Source organism: Tympanuchus pallidicinctus, unplaced genomic scaffold, assembly GCF_026119805.1.
Source record: "Tympanuchus pallidicinctus isolate F22 unplaced genomic scaffold, pur_lepc_1.0 scaffold13, whole genome shotgun sequence".
NCBI classification, from domain to species: domain Eukaryota; kingdom Metazoa; phylum Chordata; class Aves; order Galliformes; family Phasianidae; genus Tympanuchus; species Tympanuchus pallidicinctus.
Window position 1 is genome coordinate 16284766 of NW_026294648.1, and position 17847 is coordinate 16302612.

At 45.6% G+C, this 17847-nt stretch overlaps 1 protein-coding gene and 1 long non-coding RNA gene across 5 annotated transcripts in view; both read right to left on the reverse strand.

Annotated features, from left to right (window-relative positions):
• Positions 1–20: 20 nt before the first annotated feature.
• On the reverse strand, positions 21–1272 carry LOC128075795 (uncharacterized). Its single transcript, XR_008204114.1, has 3 exons — positions 1144–1272; positions 760–939; positions 21–120 (listed from the first exon to the last, which is right to left on the reverse strand). It is a non-coding gene; the product is annotated as an uncharacterized LOC128075795 (long non-coding RNA).
• Positions 1273–6255: 4983 nt separating this feature from the next.
• HTR2C (5-hydroxytryptamine receptor 2C) overlaps positions 6256–17847 on the reverse strand; it is a 276338-nt gene continuing 264746 nt past the window's right edge. For 3 of the 4 annotated variants that reach the window (XM_052672841.1, XM_052672843.1, XM_052672844.1), the window contains one exon: positions 6257–10434. In XM_052672841.1, coding sequence (XP_052528801.1) covers positions 9602–10434 — 833 coding nt within the window. In that variant the 3' untranslated portion in view covers positions 6257–9601. Of the gene's footprint in view, positions 10435–17847 lie in introns of all 4 variants that reach the window. The other variant, XM_052672845.1, reaches the window with a different exon arrangement.

The window sequence follows — 17847 nt, forward strand, 5'->3', positions numbered from 1 at the left end:
AGAAACTCACCATTTCAGTCCGTTCCCACTGCGTTCCTTCAGGTGAAGAAAAGTGCAGTGGGCTTTCTGACAGCCTCCTGGCCGATTCTCCCAAAAGCAGGGAATCTCACTGTGCTTCTTCTGAAGAGAGAAAGAAAGGAAGGGTCATGGAAACAGGCACGCGAGGTTTGCAAAGAGATGCAGCGCTCCAGGTCATTTATCACCAAAGGAAACATCTGGGAGCAGATTTACAACATAAGCTGTAACCACTCAGCATATTTTGGTTTCTTATTCTTCAGGTAGAGGAGTCAGGCACTCTCAGTTCAGTGGGTTAAACCGATGCACTTGCAGAATGCTACCATTATTTGGGACAAACAGTGCCTTCAAATGCCATGGTTAAGTCATCAGAAACTATTGGGCAGAACCTTAGCTCTTTACCATCATTTCTTGCCCCACCCTTCACTACTCCAAGCAGCCAGAACAAACTGCTCTGAAGAAATCCAGGACACAGATGGCCTGACAGACCATATCCAAGCCATGCTGGCAGGAGAGCAGCGCCTGCTCTTTCCTACCAGCCCGCTCCACAGGTTTAGGAGTCTGAGCAATGCGGTCTTTTTGCATCTGGGGAGAAAATGCCTTTGGCACCTCATGCAAACATCTCTGGCTAAGATATACCTAAGGCATTCTCCTCCCCTACCTCCTCCCAGCCCCTCTAGAAACAGAAACCACTAAGATTTTCACAGCAAATGTATCTAGCCTGCAGAATTGCATTCAGCTCACCTATAGCAATGAAAAGTGGTTTTGTGGACTAAGTTGGAGAGCACATCTTTAGGCAAACACATCAATTCTCATGTGCCTGAACTTGCAGTCCCTGCTGAAACAGCAACCTTCCATCCACATTTGGCAGACTTGTTCACTCCCAAGAGCCACTTCACAGTGGCAGAAGGGACAGCTGTCTCTCTGCAAGAAAAAGGAAACCACAAAGGAAAATAAGGGTACAGCCTGAAATGTGTCCATGCCATTAGCCCAGGTTGTTAGCAGCGAGCGCAGAATCCCACTGATTATGATGGTAACACATCACCAGTAGGTCACCCCCTGCTCCAGCCCTTTCTCTTAAAAGTGAGGAAAAGGAAGAAAATCCAGGCCAAAGAAACCCAACCATACCTTAAAACAGATAGAGTAGAAATAGAAGTAGCAGTCATCTCTTTGCTGATACATGGAGTACTTCTTAGAGTAAGTTTGGGTCCTCTGCAAAGGAATTCCTCCATCTTAGAAAGAGATGGCTGCAGTCTTGGACTGCTTGGATCCCCAAAATATCCTCTTGGACAGGAAGCCTACAGAAAGTATCAGTGAGGGAAGAATCATGAGGAATAAGCCTTTCCCCAGCTTTCTTTTCATGTAAATTAGACTCTTGAGGAGGGCAGCGTCTTGGAAGCAGCTGTTGCAAGAACTGTACCAACTCTAGATCCAACTTGTGTCTAACTGCCACGACTTCTCACAGTGAGTATTGTCCTTCATCTCATTAACAGTTATATATCTTGAAGCACACATGAAAAAGACTCCATCATCTACTTTTACTGCTGCAATGGATGCACTGGTACGACTCACATGTTTGACAAACCAATTCTGGCTTACCAAGGAACAGCTGCAGTCCTCCTCCCTTCCAGCTAACGTACCAGACCGATGTCTGAGCAACATCCATCAGCCACCAGCACTATCACTGCCAAGCAGGACGAGGCTGACTCAGCGTGTCCACACTTCTGCACAGCTCTCACAGCTGTGGCACGCACTGGTGGCAGCCAGGGCCCCAAGCACAGTGCTTGTGATATCACCAGATAGTCCACGTCCCCAGCTGAGCACCTGGCTCTCCAGTGTGACTTCAGTGAGGTCTTGTGTAACAGGTGGGCAGCCTGGTCTAGCATTAGATATGTTGGCCTCGGCAAGGGGACTGGAGCTTGATGATTCTCGAGGTCCCTTCCAACCCAAGCCATTCTATGATTCTGTGAATTTGAAAACCAATCTACCTTCTGTTTGCTCATTTTCCAGCTTTGTATGTTTTCATTTTTCTGAATACAAAATGCAAATACTATAACCTGCCAATAAGGCTGTAAGGAGCTACTCATTCCTTCATGTCCACAGAGGACATGAAAAGGCAGAAGTTGCATCCCACCACCCTGAGGTACTGCTGCAGAGCCTGCCCAGCTCATACAGCCGCTACCATCTCCATGGCCACTGGGTGTCAGCATCCCTGCTTCATAGCAGAGGAGAGGAACAGCTTCACTTCCACCAGATTTCAGCACCTATTGCATGAAAATCGAGGTAACAGTGGCTCTCACTGTGAAAACGATGCATTTTGCTCTCTGTGCTGTTAAGTAGAGAAATGCTGTAACATATGGAATATCCCCAGTTGGAAGAGACCCATCAAGTTTTTCACACAGAGGGTGGTGATGCACTGGAACAGGTTGCCCAAGGAGGCTGTGGATGCCCCATCCCTGCAGGCATTCAAGGCCAGGCTGGATGTGGCTCTGGGCAGCCTGGGCTGCTGGTTGGCGACCCTGCACATAGCAGGGGGTTGGAACCAGATGAGCATTGTGCTCCTTTGCAACCCAGGCAATTCTGTAATTCTATAATGTCCAAGAATCATCAGTAAATGTAAAGAATTCCATGGGCTGTGGTTGGTTTGCAGCTCTCTGTACAGTTTGAGGGACATCTGAGAGCATTGCCAAGCTCTCTGTGTCTCTGTAAGAGCCAAATTTTCACAGGAGGATGTGTGCTTCTCATGGCTGAATCATTTGAGTTGGAAGGGATCCTTAAAGGCCATCTAATCCAACTCCCCTGCACTGAGCGGCTGACAGCTGGAATCCTTAACACAGTCTCCGTGTTCCCCTTTCCAATGGCTCTGTTTGAATGAAGGCTCCAAAACACTTCTCTAAAGCCATCAGTGACCTGCATGATTCATTTTCACTAAGGGGGAAAAAAAAAAAAAAAAAAAAGAATAAATATCTTTTGCTTTGTTTTCTTTTTTCAATGCTGGGAAGAACTTCGTTCTGTAACAGAATTAACTTATGTAGATATCTTTCAAAACACAAAGGATAGCAGAGTGTTCTTCACTGGAACTAACACAGTGGCAGAGAAAACACAAACACCAGACACATGATGTTCTTGGGAAAAGATCAGACTTTCAAGGCTATCTGAAAACACAGCAGTCCCTCAGCACCCAGGAATGGCTCAGTGAACTGCAGAGCTGTTTATGTGCCCACAGCTGGAAAGAAACTTTGCACTGAAACACATATAATGCAAACTGAAGATGCTGCACCTGAACATCCTTTGCAAGGTCTGTCTGCTGTTAGCTGGGCTGGAGAGAGCTCTGTGCCACTGAGAGGTCCCCATCTCCCACATAAAGCCCAGGAGAGGACTCTCCATGCTTTTATCTGATGCTGTTCCTGCTCTGAACTGCTGATTTGGAAATATGTCCCATCCCTTGAGACTCTCCAATCAATTTGGCTGGGAGCCACCCAGAAATTTTTGTCCATGCTGCCAATTTGTTTAGAAACGTCACGCTGAGAAAACCATCACTTTTCTGAACCTGCAAGGTTCAGCTGAGTCCTCTTTTAACAACAGAGAGCTTAAAAGGCCAACCTCACTATTTTGCTGGATCAAAAGCATGGAGCTCCTGGATGCGCAGCTGGAAATGCAGCAACAGAGGAAAGCATTGGAAAAAGTCAGACACAGAGCTTGCACTGTCTGAGTCCCAACCCTCAAGCTGCTCAATAGCACATCTTGAGCAAAACTAGCCAAAGGCAACCCAATGGGACATTACCTCAACACTGCAGCACCCCAGAGAAGACCAAGATTGGGTCGAATAAAACTCAGCATCCTGAAAAATGCTCCTGTGGATAAATAAAGCCTACTTATGCCGCTGAGAGCAGTCAGGCTTGAGCTAACCAAACTGGTTATTTCTGGATGCTTCTGCATGTGCAAAAGAAATATTGCTTCATACACTTGGAGCGGGGCTCAGGGCTGGGAACACACTGCCTCCACCACCCCCTGATTTCATGATGCTCTCCCTGGGGAGAATGCACTGCCTTGGCACGGCCTCTCCTCCAGGACTTGGAAGGGCCATGGTATAAAAAAAGCGTTCTTGCTTTGAGATGTTTGTTCCTCCCATGCTTTGGGATGCATCACCGAGGAGGTGAGAGGTGCAGATGGCTGGTTTGGAGCTGAGCAGTGCCAGCTGGCAGGCTGGGGAGAGCAGGCACTGAGCTGTGCCCTCCTACTGCACCCCTGCAGCATAAATTTCCTGTCAGAAGGCAAGGGCTGAGCCCTCTGTAGGCTTCTTAGTTGCTGTTCCTGACCCAGAATGTTGCAGTTGCTAGAAGCCCGCTTCTAATTCCTAGTTTATTTCTGGCCCTTTTTATATGCCAATGTTCTTCAGCCCAAGTAACTCCTCTCCTTTCTTAGTCAGAATAAGCACTCCCTGATGTCCTCCTGTAGAGCTTTCTTCCCCCATCTTTGGTTGCCAGGAGGAACAAGCCAAGATCTGTACTCTCATACTGGTAGAAATGCCACTTCTACCCAGTGCCCATCCTGTGTCCCCTCCCCATGCTTGTCCCTAGGATGGACGCTCAGGCTTTACATAGTCACAGAATCATAGAATCATTCGGGTTAGGAAAGACCTTTAAGACCCCCAGGTCCAACCCCACCCCACTGTGCCCATCACCACGTCCTTCAGTGCCACATCCCCACAGCTCTGGAGCACCTCCATGGATGGTGACCCCACCGCTCCCTGGGCAGCCCTGTGCCACTGCAGCACTATTCTAATTCCAGTCCAAACTTTTTCAAGCAGAAGTGCCAACTGACTGCGCTACAACAGGAAATCATACTCATTTACTCTGAAGGAGCACAGAACTGACTATGGAGAAGTACCATTTGTTGACCATGGTTTGCTGCATTACCTGCTTTGTGGCAAGTTGAATGACACATCCCAAATCTTCCTCTCCGAAAAGTCACCAAGGGGCTGCTCCAGCCTCCAGTCAGCAAACAGGAGCTTGATTCAAATCTTCAGTGGCTCTGGTTTACACCCAGCACAGCACCATCCCATTCTGCTGCTCGTTTCTGCAGGAGGAGACACTCACAGCAGTGGTGCACACAAAGGTAAAATTGCCTTCACTTTCAGCAATTGCAACCAGGCAGTGGTCTAACAGGCACCAGCCTGCAGATTGCTTTTAATGCTTCAGCAATTGAAATAACTCAAAATGCCACAATTACATCCTATTAAAATTTGATATTTTGGCTGTATTTTAATTAAATATTAATTTATCTGACTTGTTGTTGAGGTAATTACAATTGGAGCACAGGAAAGCTCAGAATGCTGGGTGTAACACATCCCTGCTGGATGCTGCTTGATTCATTTCTCCAGTCCCCCCACTACTAAAGTGATGCTGGTGTGGTAAAACTGCAGGCATTGCCCCAGCAACCTGCTGGCAAAATTGCGTTCACATGCTAATCTGCCTTTAACTTTTTGGGTAACTGTTGCTTAAAGATCTGCTGGTGTGCTTGTTTAATGGGCAAACATGCCTTGCTGCATTGACTGTCTGTCTCAGATAGACTTAAAATCTCTCACCTGAGGACGTTCCATCTCTGTGTTGTTCTGGGGTTGCAGCATCCCTGCACAGCCAAGAGGGAATGACACACCTCATAGGTATTTGTCAGCTCCTGACAGCTCCAGAGCATGAGCTCAGAGCGTGGGTAAAAGCCAAAAGCAGGAGGCCTGGGACTCGAAGAAAAATGAGGGAGAGACAAAACAGTCAATAGCAACTTCACATGCACAAAGAAATGAAAGCATATTTTGTTACAGCAACTTAGAATCAGTGAATCGTTGGAGTTGGAAGGGACCCTGAAAGGCCATCTGGTCTAACTGCCTGCACTGAGCAGGGACACCCACAGCTCCATCAGTGCTCAGAGCCCATCCAGCCTGGCCTTGAGTGTCTGCAGCCATCCACCTGTACCCCCAACTTCACCAATACACTTCCATTACAACGTCCAAAGTCTCGGTGGCCTCTAGGAGCTCCTTCTCACGAAGAATTTCTGACAATTTTCTTTGCCTGGAGAGAAATGGAGACAAAGCCAGGTGCAATTCTCATGTCAGCATACCGTGACACAGGGAGGAAACCTGCCCAAGAGACATCTGCATCTTTCTCACATGATGGATGCCACATTTGGAACACCGAGTTACCATCATTTGCCTGCCAGAACACCAAACACTCCTCATTAAAAGCTAAATAATACTTATGCAGAGCTACTTGTGGTTTGCTTTTCTTCTTCAAAGAACACAAAAGGCAGAACAAACAGAAGACATCACTGTACCTGAGCTGAGATGTGAGCACTGACCCAGGGCCCACAGAGGGTAATCCTGAGGCACTATTGTGGGTAATGGCTACAATTCAGCATAGCAAAGCTGCTATGAGAGCGAGGTGATGGTGGTTAACTCTTCAAACTGAAGCAATTTTTAAAACATCATTTTCAAAAGATGTTCCTGGAGGAAGGAAGGAGAAGCGGGGGAAGACAGCTGCTTTTCAGCATCATTTTGTTTAGCATGGTAGAAACGTTGGGTTATCTGCACTAATTGCTATGGCTGAAACAACCACAGGCTATGATCTGAGAGGGGGAGGAGAAACAAAGATCGTTATCTCCATTTCTCGCTGTTATTTTAACTTTGGTCAGATATATTTTTGATCAGGATACGTTTTAATTGGTGAAATAGGAAAGAAAAAGAGGGCATGTCCATTTATTTATTTTCCAATAGACCATGAAAAAAAAAAAAAAAAAGAAAAAAAAAAAAGAGTGATTAAACCAACAATCTTTCTTTAATAAATTAATAGCAGCATCACAAAACCCTGATGTGAATGACCCAATGGAAGTTGGGTAAGAGACAGTGTTTAATCATTCCCAAAAATGTTATCAGCCCCTGGCAGGGAGATAACACAGGCTATAAGGCAGTCCCCTTGTCTGGTTATCTGGAGAAGAACATCCATCAGAACGGGTCCAGCTGTGTAGCAACGCTCGACATATTTACAGTCCCAGTGCTGAATTATTTTAAAAACATTTATAAAAACTCTGTAAATTCTCAGTTCAGGTCTTGTTATTTACATCCAACAGAGCGGGTGCCCTTTTTGCCCATACAACAGAACTGGCAGAGGTAAGACGTGAAGGCTCCTATGCAAAGAGAACACCTTTGTGTGGTACAAGTTGGAGGATGCTGTGGCCAATGAGCTACTCACACGAGTGCTAGAAGCTACTGAAATACAACTTATTGCTAAATGCTTTCCATGTCTGGTTGACTTCTATCCATACATGCATATATATATGTACACGCACATATATACACACAGACAAATACATGGCTGTAAAAGATGAGCTATGAATTCACCCAAGGAAAAAAATAAAAGTAGAATTTTGAAAGCAATGCGATCTTTGCGATTTTTCTGTACCACTTGAGATATCCACATCTGACACAGAACAAAGGGCAGTCATTGAAGGCACAAGTCTGTGTCTCTGGACAGTGCTTTTCCTGTGGGTTACAGGCCTTTCTGGACAGGCAGGGTGCATTCTCAAGCATTCAACCAGCACCATCATCAGCAGACCAGCACACACACACCATGCACCTTGCTCAGATACCTCGCCTGCCTGCATGGAAGTACTACGGATTTTGCACAGGACGGAATGGAGGATAAGAGAGAGCCATCAGCTTCACTGAATCAAGCTAGACACAAACCAGCAGCAGATGCAACCTGCCTCAGCCAGGTATTGCTGCGCACAGCAAAGCAACAGCGCTACACTGCACCAGTGTGCTTTCAGAATGTTGTGTTTCTCCTTCACTTGGGTTCTGGAGGGATGAGCACAGCAAGCTTAGAGTGCAAGCAGTTCACATCAGTAAAATGCAACTTATCCCTGCCTCATGTACGCTTCTTGTTCTGAGGAATTTCATGGGCAGAGGCTGTTAGCAGTGCTAAATACATCCACGTTAGATGGATGACTGCAGCATTTGTGTGTTAGTTAATGAAGATGTAAAAACATTACAGGTTAGATCTGGCATTGCACAGCACCCTGCACAAGGCAAACTGTACAAGTGGCATCGCCCACAGGCACTGTGCCAGAAGGACGTGTTGGTGCCTTTCAGGGTTTGTCTACACAGGAGCACAGAGAGGAATTAATTCCAATTGCTTATGGTGTGAATTAAAAGCAGATTACTTCAATTGCATTAAAACATGATGTGGATGTTTTCATTAAGATATAAGTGGCTTTAACATGATATAGGATCATTTACTTTGGGAGTGAAATTGAGTAAATCAAACTGAACAGATAATCCTGATTAATCTTCCATACAGACGTGTTCCAAGTTGTAATTCCTTGTCTGCTTCCTTTCTGTCTCTGATCATAGTTTGTTATTAAACTATAGCAAACTGTTCCAGCCACACACCCTGTCCAGCTCTGCACACCCGTCCCAAGTCTGGGGAAAAAAGGGATCCTCATTTATGCCTCTCTCCTGAGCATCCCCTGGGGAAGAGCATCCCTCATCCTGCAGCCTCCTCCCGACCTGTGCCGACAGCATGGCACATTTTGCTCTACATCCAATGCATTGTTTTACCCCCAGCACTGCACATCCCTGTCTCTGGAAAAATAAATGCGAACGCAAAACAAGCTAACGACTAAAGAAGTGAGGGGATGGAGAAGGTGAGCTCTCACAAAGCCAGAGCTCTCCTCTCCAGGTCAACCAATGACCTGATCATCCAAACAGTCCTTTGAAGGCAATGCCAGCCATTCTGAGTACTGCTTCCCCCATCCTGGAGTACATGGGAGTCTACAAGAACAAGAGAGGGCATTTTACAAATCTGACACTCTCCATTTTTAAAATGGTTAAAGCAGATAACAAGTTGGCTCTCTTTCCCATGTTTCCTCTCCAAGTTTGCAAGTGATCCCAACACCACACCAGAAACACATTCCCAACCTAGGATCAAACTGGTGAATGGAGAGGAAGCAGCAGGATGGTCCCTAGAAGTGAAATGCTGCCCCAGGATGCAAGCGAGCCACGACTCTTACCACGACACACCTGGCCAGCTGCCTACAGCTCTCGTGCTGTCTCTGCCAGGTTTCTGTACACTCTTTACACGGCACAAATAGGGGTGAGGATTTAAAGTATATATTTACTGTCAACTTGAAAAAGAAAGTTATACTGACCAAGTCTAATAGCATGTATTTGATATATAACTATTAACGTGCCATTCTGGACTCCAGCAAATGCCACCTGAGATAAATATTCAGCATTTTTGTTCATGCACTGGAAGAAGAATTCAAACATTTTGTCCATGACATATGCAAAGTAACTAGATCTGATCTAGTATTAACAGTAAATATAGAACCTTAAACTTCACTGCAGAATATTAATATATATGATTTTAAGTACTGGACTGGAAAGACAAATCTCTTTTTTTTTTTTTTTTCTCCTTAAAAAAAATCTTTGTTCAGAATGCAGTATTTACATCGTCCATTGACCAACGCTTACATTTTTATACAATGTGTTTTGGCCACAGATGGCCCGTAGTCGAAGGTGTGTGAGCCACCTTTACACACAGCTCACTCTTTCGCTCACAACATTACAGCTGTTTATGGAGAGCTCTGAGGTCCCCGGTTGCATTTCAAGGCCCTCCTCAGCTTCATCTAGTTCCATGCTGTTGAGCTCATTGCCATTTCGATAACTAGTTAAAGTCAGATCTTTCCCGTATAAAGCTGTCGAAGCAACATTCAGGCACTGATTCTGTCGCAGTGCTGATTTTTTGCTGGTCTTGTATTGGCAGCGGATATAACTGGAGAAAGCCCTGCGGTAGGTTTTATTGAAGAGTGTGTATACGAGGGGATTAACCCCTGAGCAAACATACCCCACCCAAACAAACACGTCGAGGAGCTCGCTCAAGAGGTCTTTATCGCAGGCTTCCTTGCAAAGGACGGACATGACGTTGGTGATGAAGAATGGGCACCACATGATGAGAAACAAAAAGAAAACGATGCCCAGGACCTTGGAGGCTCTTCGCTCATTGTTGATGGACTGCATAGTTCCTTTCCGAAAAAGCACTGCCTCCTTACTCACAGGAGAGTTCAAATGCGATGCCCCTTCGTGGTTGTGAAGCATCGAAATGTGCTCTGTGTTGTTTTCTTTCTTGAGGCAGTTCACGCTGCTTCTCCTCTGCTTGGGCACCTCTCCACACATGAACACTGTGGCCTGTCTCTGCAGCACCTGGACGGTCAGGCAATATGTGATCACCATGATGATGAGAGGGATGAAGAACGCCATGAAAGACCCGATGAGGACAAAGTTCTCATCATTGAGGACGCAGGTCCCATTGATGAACACTCTGGAGTCATCCTGCAAACCAATGACTGGAATGGGCATAGATATCCCTAGAAGAACAAGAATGAAAAAGAGATGGTTAACAGGACAGACAGGGCTCCAAAGAGGGAGCACAGAAGGTGCACATCCTGCATGCATTTAGCCCACTGCCTAAGACTGCCTGAAAGAGAAGTTATTACTTCCACGTGGAAGGTAAAATGTCGTGTAACAACACTCCACAGAGTGCAGCTCCAGGGCGTGAGCACCCTTCACTGGGAGCAATTACAACTTCGCTGTGCTCCACAGCAACACAGCAAAACCAACACAACTGCTCTGTCAAGCACTTTTTCTAGTCTTCGTTGGTGTAGAAATGACAGTCATCCCATTGCTGTGTCACAGCCGGACGCTGCTCTGGGGCCTTTTGAAATCACGGGCACAGAGTAGATATTAGTGAATATTACAAAAGAAAATGATCAAAAGGCAAAAGAATGAAGAATTGGAAACACGTTTGGTTAAGACATTAAAATAATCCTGATAGAAAAATGGCTACTTTTACCACAGCAACATGGACATCTGAAAGAAAAGCTCCCAGCTTTCTGGGTCCTTATTGCAGCGCAAGCAGAGAGTGATCCCTGCATGCCCTGCCTGCCCAGGCATTCATCCACAAACAGCACGAAACTGATAAGTACCACAAGCAACCCTACTTCAAATTCCTACCAAAGGCGCAGCTGGTTTGTCCTGGATTTCAGGACATCAGGCAGACCTGGAGCAGCAGCAGGAGTTCTGCCCAGAGGGTCTCTGCAGACAGCTGTGTCCATGCTGCTGAACTCTTTGGCACATGGGATCACAGTCCCACACCAGAAGAGACTTGAAGCCTTCCAAAGAAATCTGTCTACACATAGCCAGAAGCAACAACAAAATGTTTTGGAATCTCTTTACCTATATACATGTCAGAAGAGACATGGTGGGCCAGATCTAGCTAGATCATCATGGCTCAGAATGAGCAGAAAGGAGCAGCAGAATAGCTTTTGTTCCCCCATTGCTTCTCCCACAGCTCCTGCCTGGCCACAGGCTCTCCTTCTACACATATCTGTAGGGCTGGCCATGCTCTTCCTTCTCCCCAACAATAACTGATGTTGAGGTCACTGCTGTGTCTGGATGGCTTTTTTTGGATAGCTGTGAGCAGCACATGTCTTAGAGCTATTCCTCTGAGAGTCTGAATTTCTAAAGAGAGAGAGAGTAACATGCTAAAGATATTAACCAGGGCATTTTTCCCATTCCAGCTAAGTGTTTTCCAAGATTCTGAAGAATACATCTGCAATCTGTCATTACCATATAATTACCATTTGCCAGTAAGTCAGTGAAGGAATTTCTTCTCGAAAAGTAATGAATATAAACGCCTCCTGTGATTACAGCATGCGCTCCTTAACCCAAGTGATAATCCCACTAATGCTTATCAGCTTACCCTTAGCAAGGTACTTGCTTCCTCTCTAACATATCTTTTAACTTGCCTGTACCAAGTCTGTAACTGAAATAACCTTCAGCCAATCAGGACACTGACTCTTTATTGTTAAATGCCTCTTTCTGATGCTTTGGCTCCATCAAATACCAGACATCCCAAAAACGGTGGGAGGTGGACCAAACAGCCTTTGCACAAAGAAAAAATCTGATTTAAATCAATGACATTATGCTGGGATTGTATTTACATGGGTAGCTTTATACTTTAGAGTCTTGTAAAACACATATCCCTTGAAACAAACCACAGAAAGGAATACAGGCTTATTCATGAGGTATTCATCATGGAATTTAGTGTTATTGCTTTCATCAAAGGAAATGAGATGAGGTTTCACCTCATGGCCACACACAAAGTACGTTCAGGAAGAATGATCTAGTTCTGGGGTATGATGAGTATATATACAAGTCAGGAGTGCTGATGGCATTCTAAATCTCTGTGTGAGCATGAGATTCCCCAGCACTGACCACAGGGAACAAGGAGGTAGCAGTGGTAATGGGAAAATGCCTGCCACCTCCTTCATAACAAAGAGGGATTTAAAATAGAGAAAGCACAGAAAAGAGTGATCACCAGGTCTTTGCTTGCTCCTTCCTCCTATCCAGGCAAATCCCATTATTAAACAGCAGGAGGAGGAAAGATGCCCTCCAAGGAGCTTGCCAACTTGTATTCATTCAGCTGCCGGCTATCCTACAGCACTACTGATGAACAGGCAGCATTCATCTCATCTCAAATGCCTCACACTTCTCCTTTGCAGCTCATTTTGTTACAGCAGGTACATGTTTTAATCATAGCTTCATAAATTGAACTCTTTAATACGAGCCTTATCACTGATTCACTCCACAATCTATCCCCAGGGGGAACCGAGTCTGTTGGGCAATGGGAGCAACTCTACACCCCCAGCAGAGAGAAGCGAAGGGCTGTGAAGGTCTCAGATACCCCAGAGAGGTTTCCTTCTGTGGGAGGGCTCCTACAACATCACAGCTGCCACAATCCCAAATGCACAAATCTCTCCTTGCAGCCACAGCTCACAGCCTGACCTTGGTTTTAATAGCTTACCCCGATCACCGTGTGCTGCGTATACCAGTAAGCATCTGAATGAAGGTAAGCAGGAGTCCCTGCCTTGTTTCAATTCAGCTGTTGGAACGAGCACAGAGAAGGCATTATACTCCTCTTGACCTGAATCACCCACAGTACTAATGCTGTAGTTGCCACCGTTCGCAGTTTAAGAACAGAGATCATCTGCTCAGAGGGCAGCCAACCTCACTCCACCAGCACAGGGGCTGAGCCAACCACTGCTCAGCTCTGAGCCCTGCTGCAGAACGTCCCCCAGACCTCATCCTTGCACCAAGCTGGCACACTCATCACCATCCTTACAGCTGTTCTACCATTGCTGCTTCTTGTCATCATCAGAGCTGTTCTCAAGCCAGCAGAGCAGCTCATCAAACAGGGCCAAGACAATGCTGCAGACACAGAGTAACAGATGCTCTCCACAGATTCACAATTAATAAAACAAAACCCAAATGATTACCAATATGGCTTTGTAAAACATTTCCTCAACGTGTTCCAGAAAAAGCCAGGTAAAAAATCTGAATGTATAACTGACAGTCACGAAATGTAGGAGTAAATGAAAAACAATACTGTGTTTGTGTTCAATAACTTGTTTTCTTTCATGAAAGCCTATGAGACTGATGGAGATTACTGGAAAGGTAGAGTTTTTCATGGTTTTTTTCCGCTAAGAAAGGAAATAATTCTCATTCTGTTTCACAACATTCTTGTATGAGAAGAGATTCGATTTCCTTCAGGGACAACAATCTCAGTAAAGGAAACATGAGCCTGCTGTTTACTTTGCCTTTCCACACGTGGGATTCTCAGCGTTGAACACAAGTGGAGAAATGTTTTTCTGCTCATACCTGGGGGTGCTGGGAGCCCTTCCTGTGTCAGAACTGGATCCAAAGCCTGCTATGAATGATGGTGAGGGCTCTGCTAACGCAGGTGGGCTTTGGCCCTCACCATCACCCTCTTGGCATTTGTACACGATGAAAAGATATCATAGAATATCATAGAATCGTCCAGATTGAAAAGGAGCACAATGCTCATCCAGTTCCAACCCCCTGCTGTGTGCAGGGTCACCAACCAGCAGCCCAGGCTGCCCAGACCCACATCCAGCCTGGCCTTGAATGCCTGCAGAGATGGGGCATCCACAGCCTCCTTTGGGCAACCTGTTCCAGTGCCTCATCATCCTCTGTGAAAAACTTCCTCCTAAGATCTAACCTAAGCCTCCCTGTCTCAGTTTAAAACCATTCCCCCTTGTCCCATCACCATCCACCCTTGTAAGCAGCCATTCCCTCTCCTTTTTATACGTTCCCTTCAAGTACTGGAAGGCCACAATGAGGTCTGCCCAGAGCCTTCTCTTCTCCAAGCTAAACAAGCCCTGTTCCCTCTTTCACAGGAGAGGTGCTCCAGCTCTCTGATCATCTTAGTGGCCCTCCTCTGGACTCATTCTGAGAGCTCTGCATCTTTCTTGTACTGAGGGCCCCAGGTCTGGACTGCAGGTGAAACAGAGAGAAAGAGATGTGTGCCAGGCATACAGCCTATGGCTGTCACAACAGCTGCCTATGCTGCAAAGGCAAGAACACTGCTGTCCATGATAAATGCTGCCTGTTTAAGTCCATTTCTTTGCCCTCATACTTATTAGTAGGTTGACCTGAATGTTAGCAGCTGCAGTAACCCTGCATTAGTATTAAAGAACTGACTCTCCAAAGACTTTCAGAAAAAAAGAACACTAAAATAATTCTGTTTGGTTTCTTAACTGAAGTGTCTTGCAAAATGCCTGCATGCTTCTCTAATAATAACTACCAGACAGTGAGCAGCACAAACCCCAGCAGACAGCAGCCTCTTGACTTGCATTAAGAAAGAAAAGGCACTGGTTTTCAGGAAGCGAGCTCTTCAGCGGCAAATTGAAGGATGTCATCTTTTGAAGCATTCAAAAACATACAAATTCCATACTCCCCATATGTCAGCAGACTAATTGCAGTGCATTTCATGTGCTAATGCAGCAACAACGCACCTTCAGGGATGGATTAGGCCTGGTTTTATCAAAGTGTTCTAACAGAACAACGGTGCCAGCCCTGTGTTGGTTTAAAGGCAAAGATAAAAGAGGGCAGAACTTTGAAGGATCTCCCTGCCTGCAAAGAGCACAACTGCAAACAGAGGAACGCAATTACTGCCTGTGCCTGAGCAAGCTGCTGACCTTTACTTAAACCTTGTAAGAGCGCTGAACAACCCAAGCCCAGAAGGAAAACTAGTAAATGCCAGTAGAAGATGAAAGAAATAAATGACTTTCCCACCTGCCCCTCTATTTTGCTAAGTTAGTTCTCTTGCTTCGCTAAAATCACACAGCAATTCCTGACCTCATGCCCAGGAGTAGCAACCTCAAGTAGGACACAGCAGTATCTCCCTTTCGCCCAGGAGTGCATCTGCTAGGATGGTCAATCCATCTTCTGCACAAAACACAGACTGTCACCACCTGCTGCTCTCTATGGTAAAATATTCCACTGGCGTTTGATGTCAAAATCAAACTAAGATCAGCGTCCATAAAGAAATGCCAAGGCAGCTCCCTTGTTCCAAACTCAGCTTTTCAACTGCTATGGTCTTCATCACCCCAATAACTTCTGCTGATGTGCCAGAGAGATTGATGCTCCCTTGGGAATCAAGCTACAGCAGCTCAGGCAGAAGAATGGCTTCAAAGAAAACAACCTTGTAGACAATTTAAACAGATGGGAAACGAAGGCAGAAGAAGCCTTAGTGCTGCATTCTAAGCCATAAAGCAAGGTGATGACCAAGGAATAGACCACAAATAGAACAATCCTGCTTAGTAAGAAAGGTCTCAGCAAAATCCTAGGAGTGCATTAGACTCTCCATTGGTTGACTCCCCCATTAATGGTGTTTTGGCCAATTTTTCCATGATATCTGTCCAGAGCTTTGTTTGCTATCTGGGCCTGAAGTCTGCAAACAAACACATGGGTGCGCGATCTCATCCTCAAGAACAGCTGAATGGCAGCTCCTAGCAGCCTCAGCCATCATTTCCATGCAATATCTGTCTTTAGCCTGTAAGAAAAATACAACTCCTTTTAATACCAGCAATGCCACTCTAAAAATGTTCCATCAAGTGAGACAGGGAGAGGCTCAGCCAAGAGCTGAAAGGCCCGTAAGGACACTGTATGAAGGAGACTGCACAGCCTGCATCTTTGATGGTACTTTCATGCTTTTCCCTCTATCATGAGGTGTGCATGTAAAGTCTGGCTGCCTCACTGCCCCTTCTGAATGTTGCATGGAGATCTCCTCTCTCCCTTTAATCTAACAGGAAAAATGGCCCAAGGTCACCTTTCTCAGGGCAGGATAAGAGAGTCAGGTACACGTTTTAGTGTAAAGCTTTCCACCTGCAACAGTGCAAAGCCCGAAGCCAGGAAACATCCCAACTCTGCCAGCAAGCTCATCGCCATAGTTTATTTTCACTTTCAATTGTGTGGCCATTTCCGTTGCCCACATTTCTATTTGCAGCTTCTGCAGAGCACTGTCACAAAAGCCCTGTTCACAGGGCACTCAGCCCAGCACTCCACAACACCCACTTTTCTCCACCCAGACACAGAATGTGGCTTTGGTTCTGTTTGCTCAGACACAGGGCAGCTGACTGTGACGCACTTTAGATGCAGAACAAAGAGGACATTGGAACAGATCCATTTGCAAAGCAATTGCCAACAGACGGAGGACCTCTCGTGTTCCTCTGCTTCAAAACCCAGCCATGAGTTTCGGCTTGTGCAACCTGCCAAATTCATAGCTCAGTGATCAAAGAACCTCTATCATATATTTTGCTGCCAGCATTAATATTTCAGGAAAATGGAATGCAGAACTCCTCTATTCAGAGAGATGCCATGCTTTTGCCTGCTGATTTTACATTCTGATCGGGGAACGGAATTCAGGATTCTTTACTTGGGATATATTTAAAAGCTTCTTTGGTCCAACTGAAGCAGAATTTGGGAAATACAAACTGACTGGTCCGAACTTTGTTCTATTTAGGAAGTGTTACTTGATTTCATGCTGTGATGCACAGATTATTTTGTGATACTGACACTAAAGGGGGGTGAATTTGCTCAACCCATTTCATCCTCCTGAGAATGGTGTGTTTTCATCAGGTCTTAACAAGTGACAGGTGGGGTGAAACTGGTGGGTAACAAACCTTAGGCAGGTTCTTCTCTTTCATTTCATGTTCAATTGATTCCTTTGTCTGCATTGGTTTATGAAGTTAAAATAGTTATGCTAAATAAGCTAGAGACGTACCAAGAGTGCTTTTCTTTCCCTGCTAATACAATCTCATTGAGAAAGTCTGAGTAGATAGATAAATGCTATCACATGAATTGGGGAGTGCAGAAAACCAGCAGCATTTCAGTGCCTGAACGGAATTATTGATTCTGACTCCATCTTCACAAAAAGGCATGCAAGGAAAGACTTCCATGGATCAGCTGTATCTACAGCAAAAGGGATAAGCAAAACATCACCAGAATCCAGACAATGCAGACATCTGCTGAGAGATCGCTCACAGCTTCTTCCTAAAAGCCTTTGGATGCTGGGAATTAAATCAGCACCCAGTGTCTCACTGATGGCTCAGAAGCCATGCATCTGCAAAAGAAAAGTGCCCTTCCAGCTCCTTTCCAAGCTCTTTTCACATCCTATTGTGAATGCAGAGTGGTCAACATCACACAAGACATCTAGGCAGCAGTGAAGCAATTCAACTCCTCAACAGAACAAAATCACCTTACCTTTCCCAGTTCAGTACTTTTGCCCTCAGAGAACAGTAGAGCCTGCAGTGTTCCTGATTTCCATCATCCTGAGCCATCCCCACCCTCAGTAACTCCAGGAAGAAGCAGCCCTACACCTGCTTTCCATCTATTTGCTCAGGCCCCAGAGCTGTGTG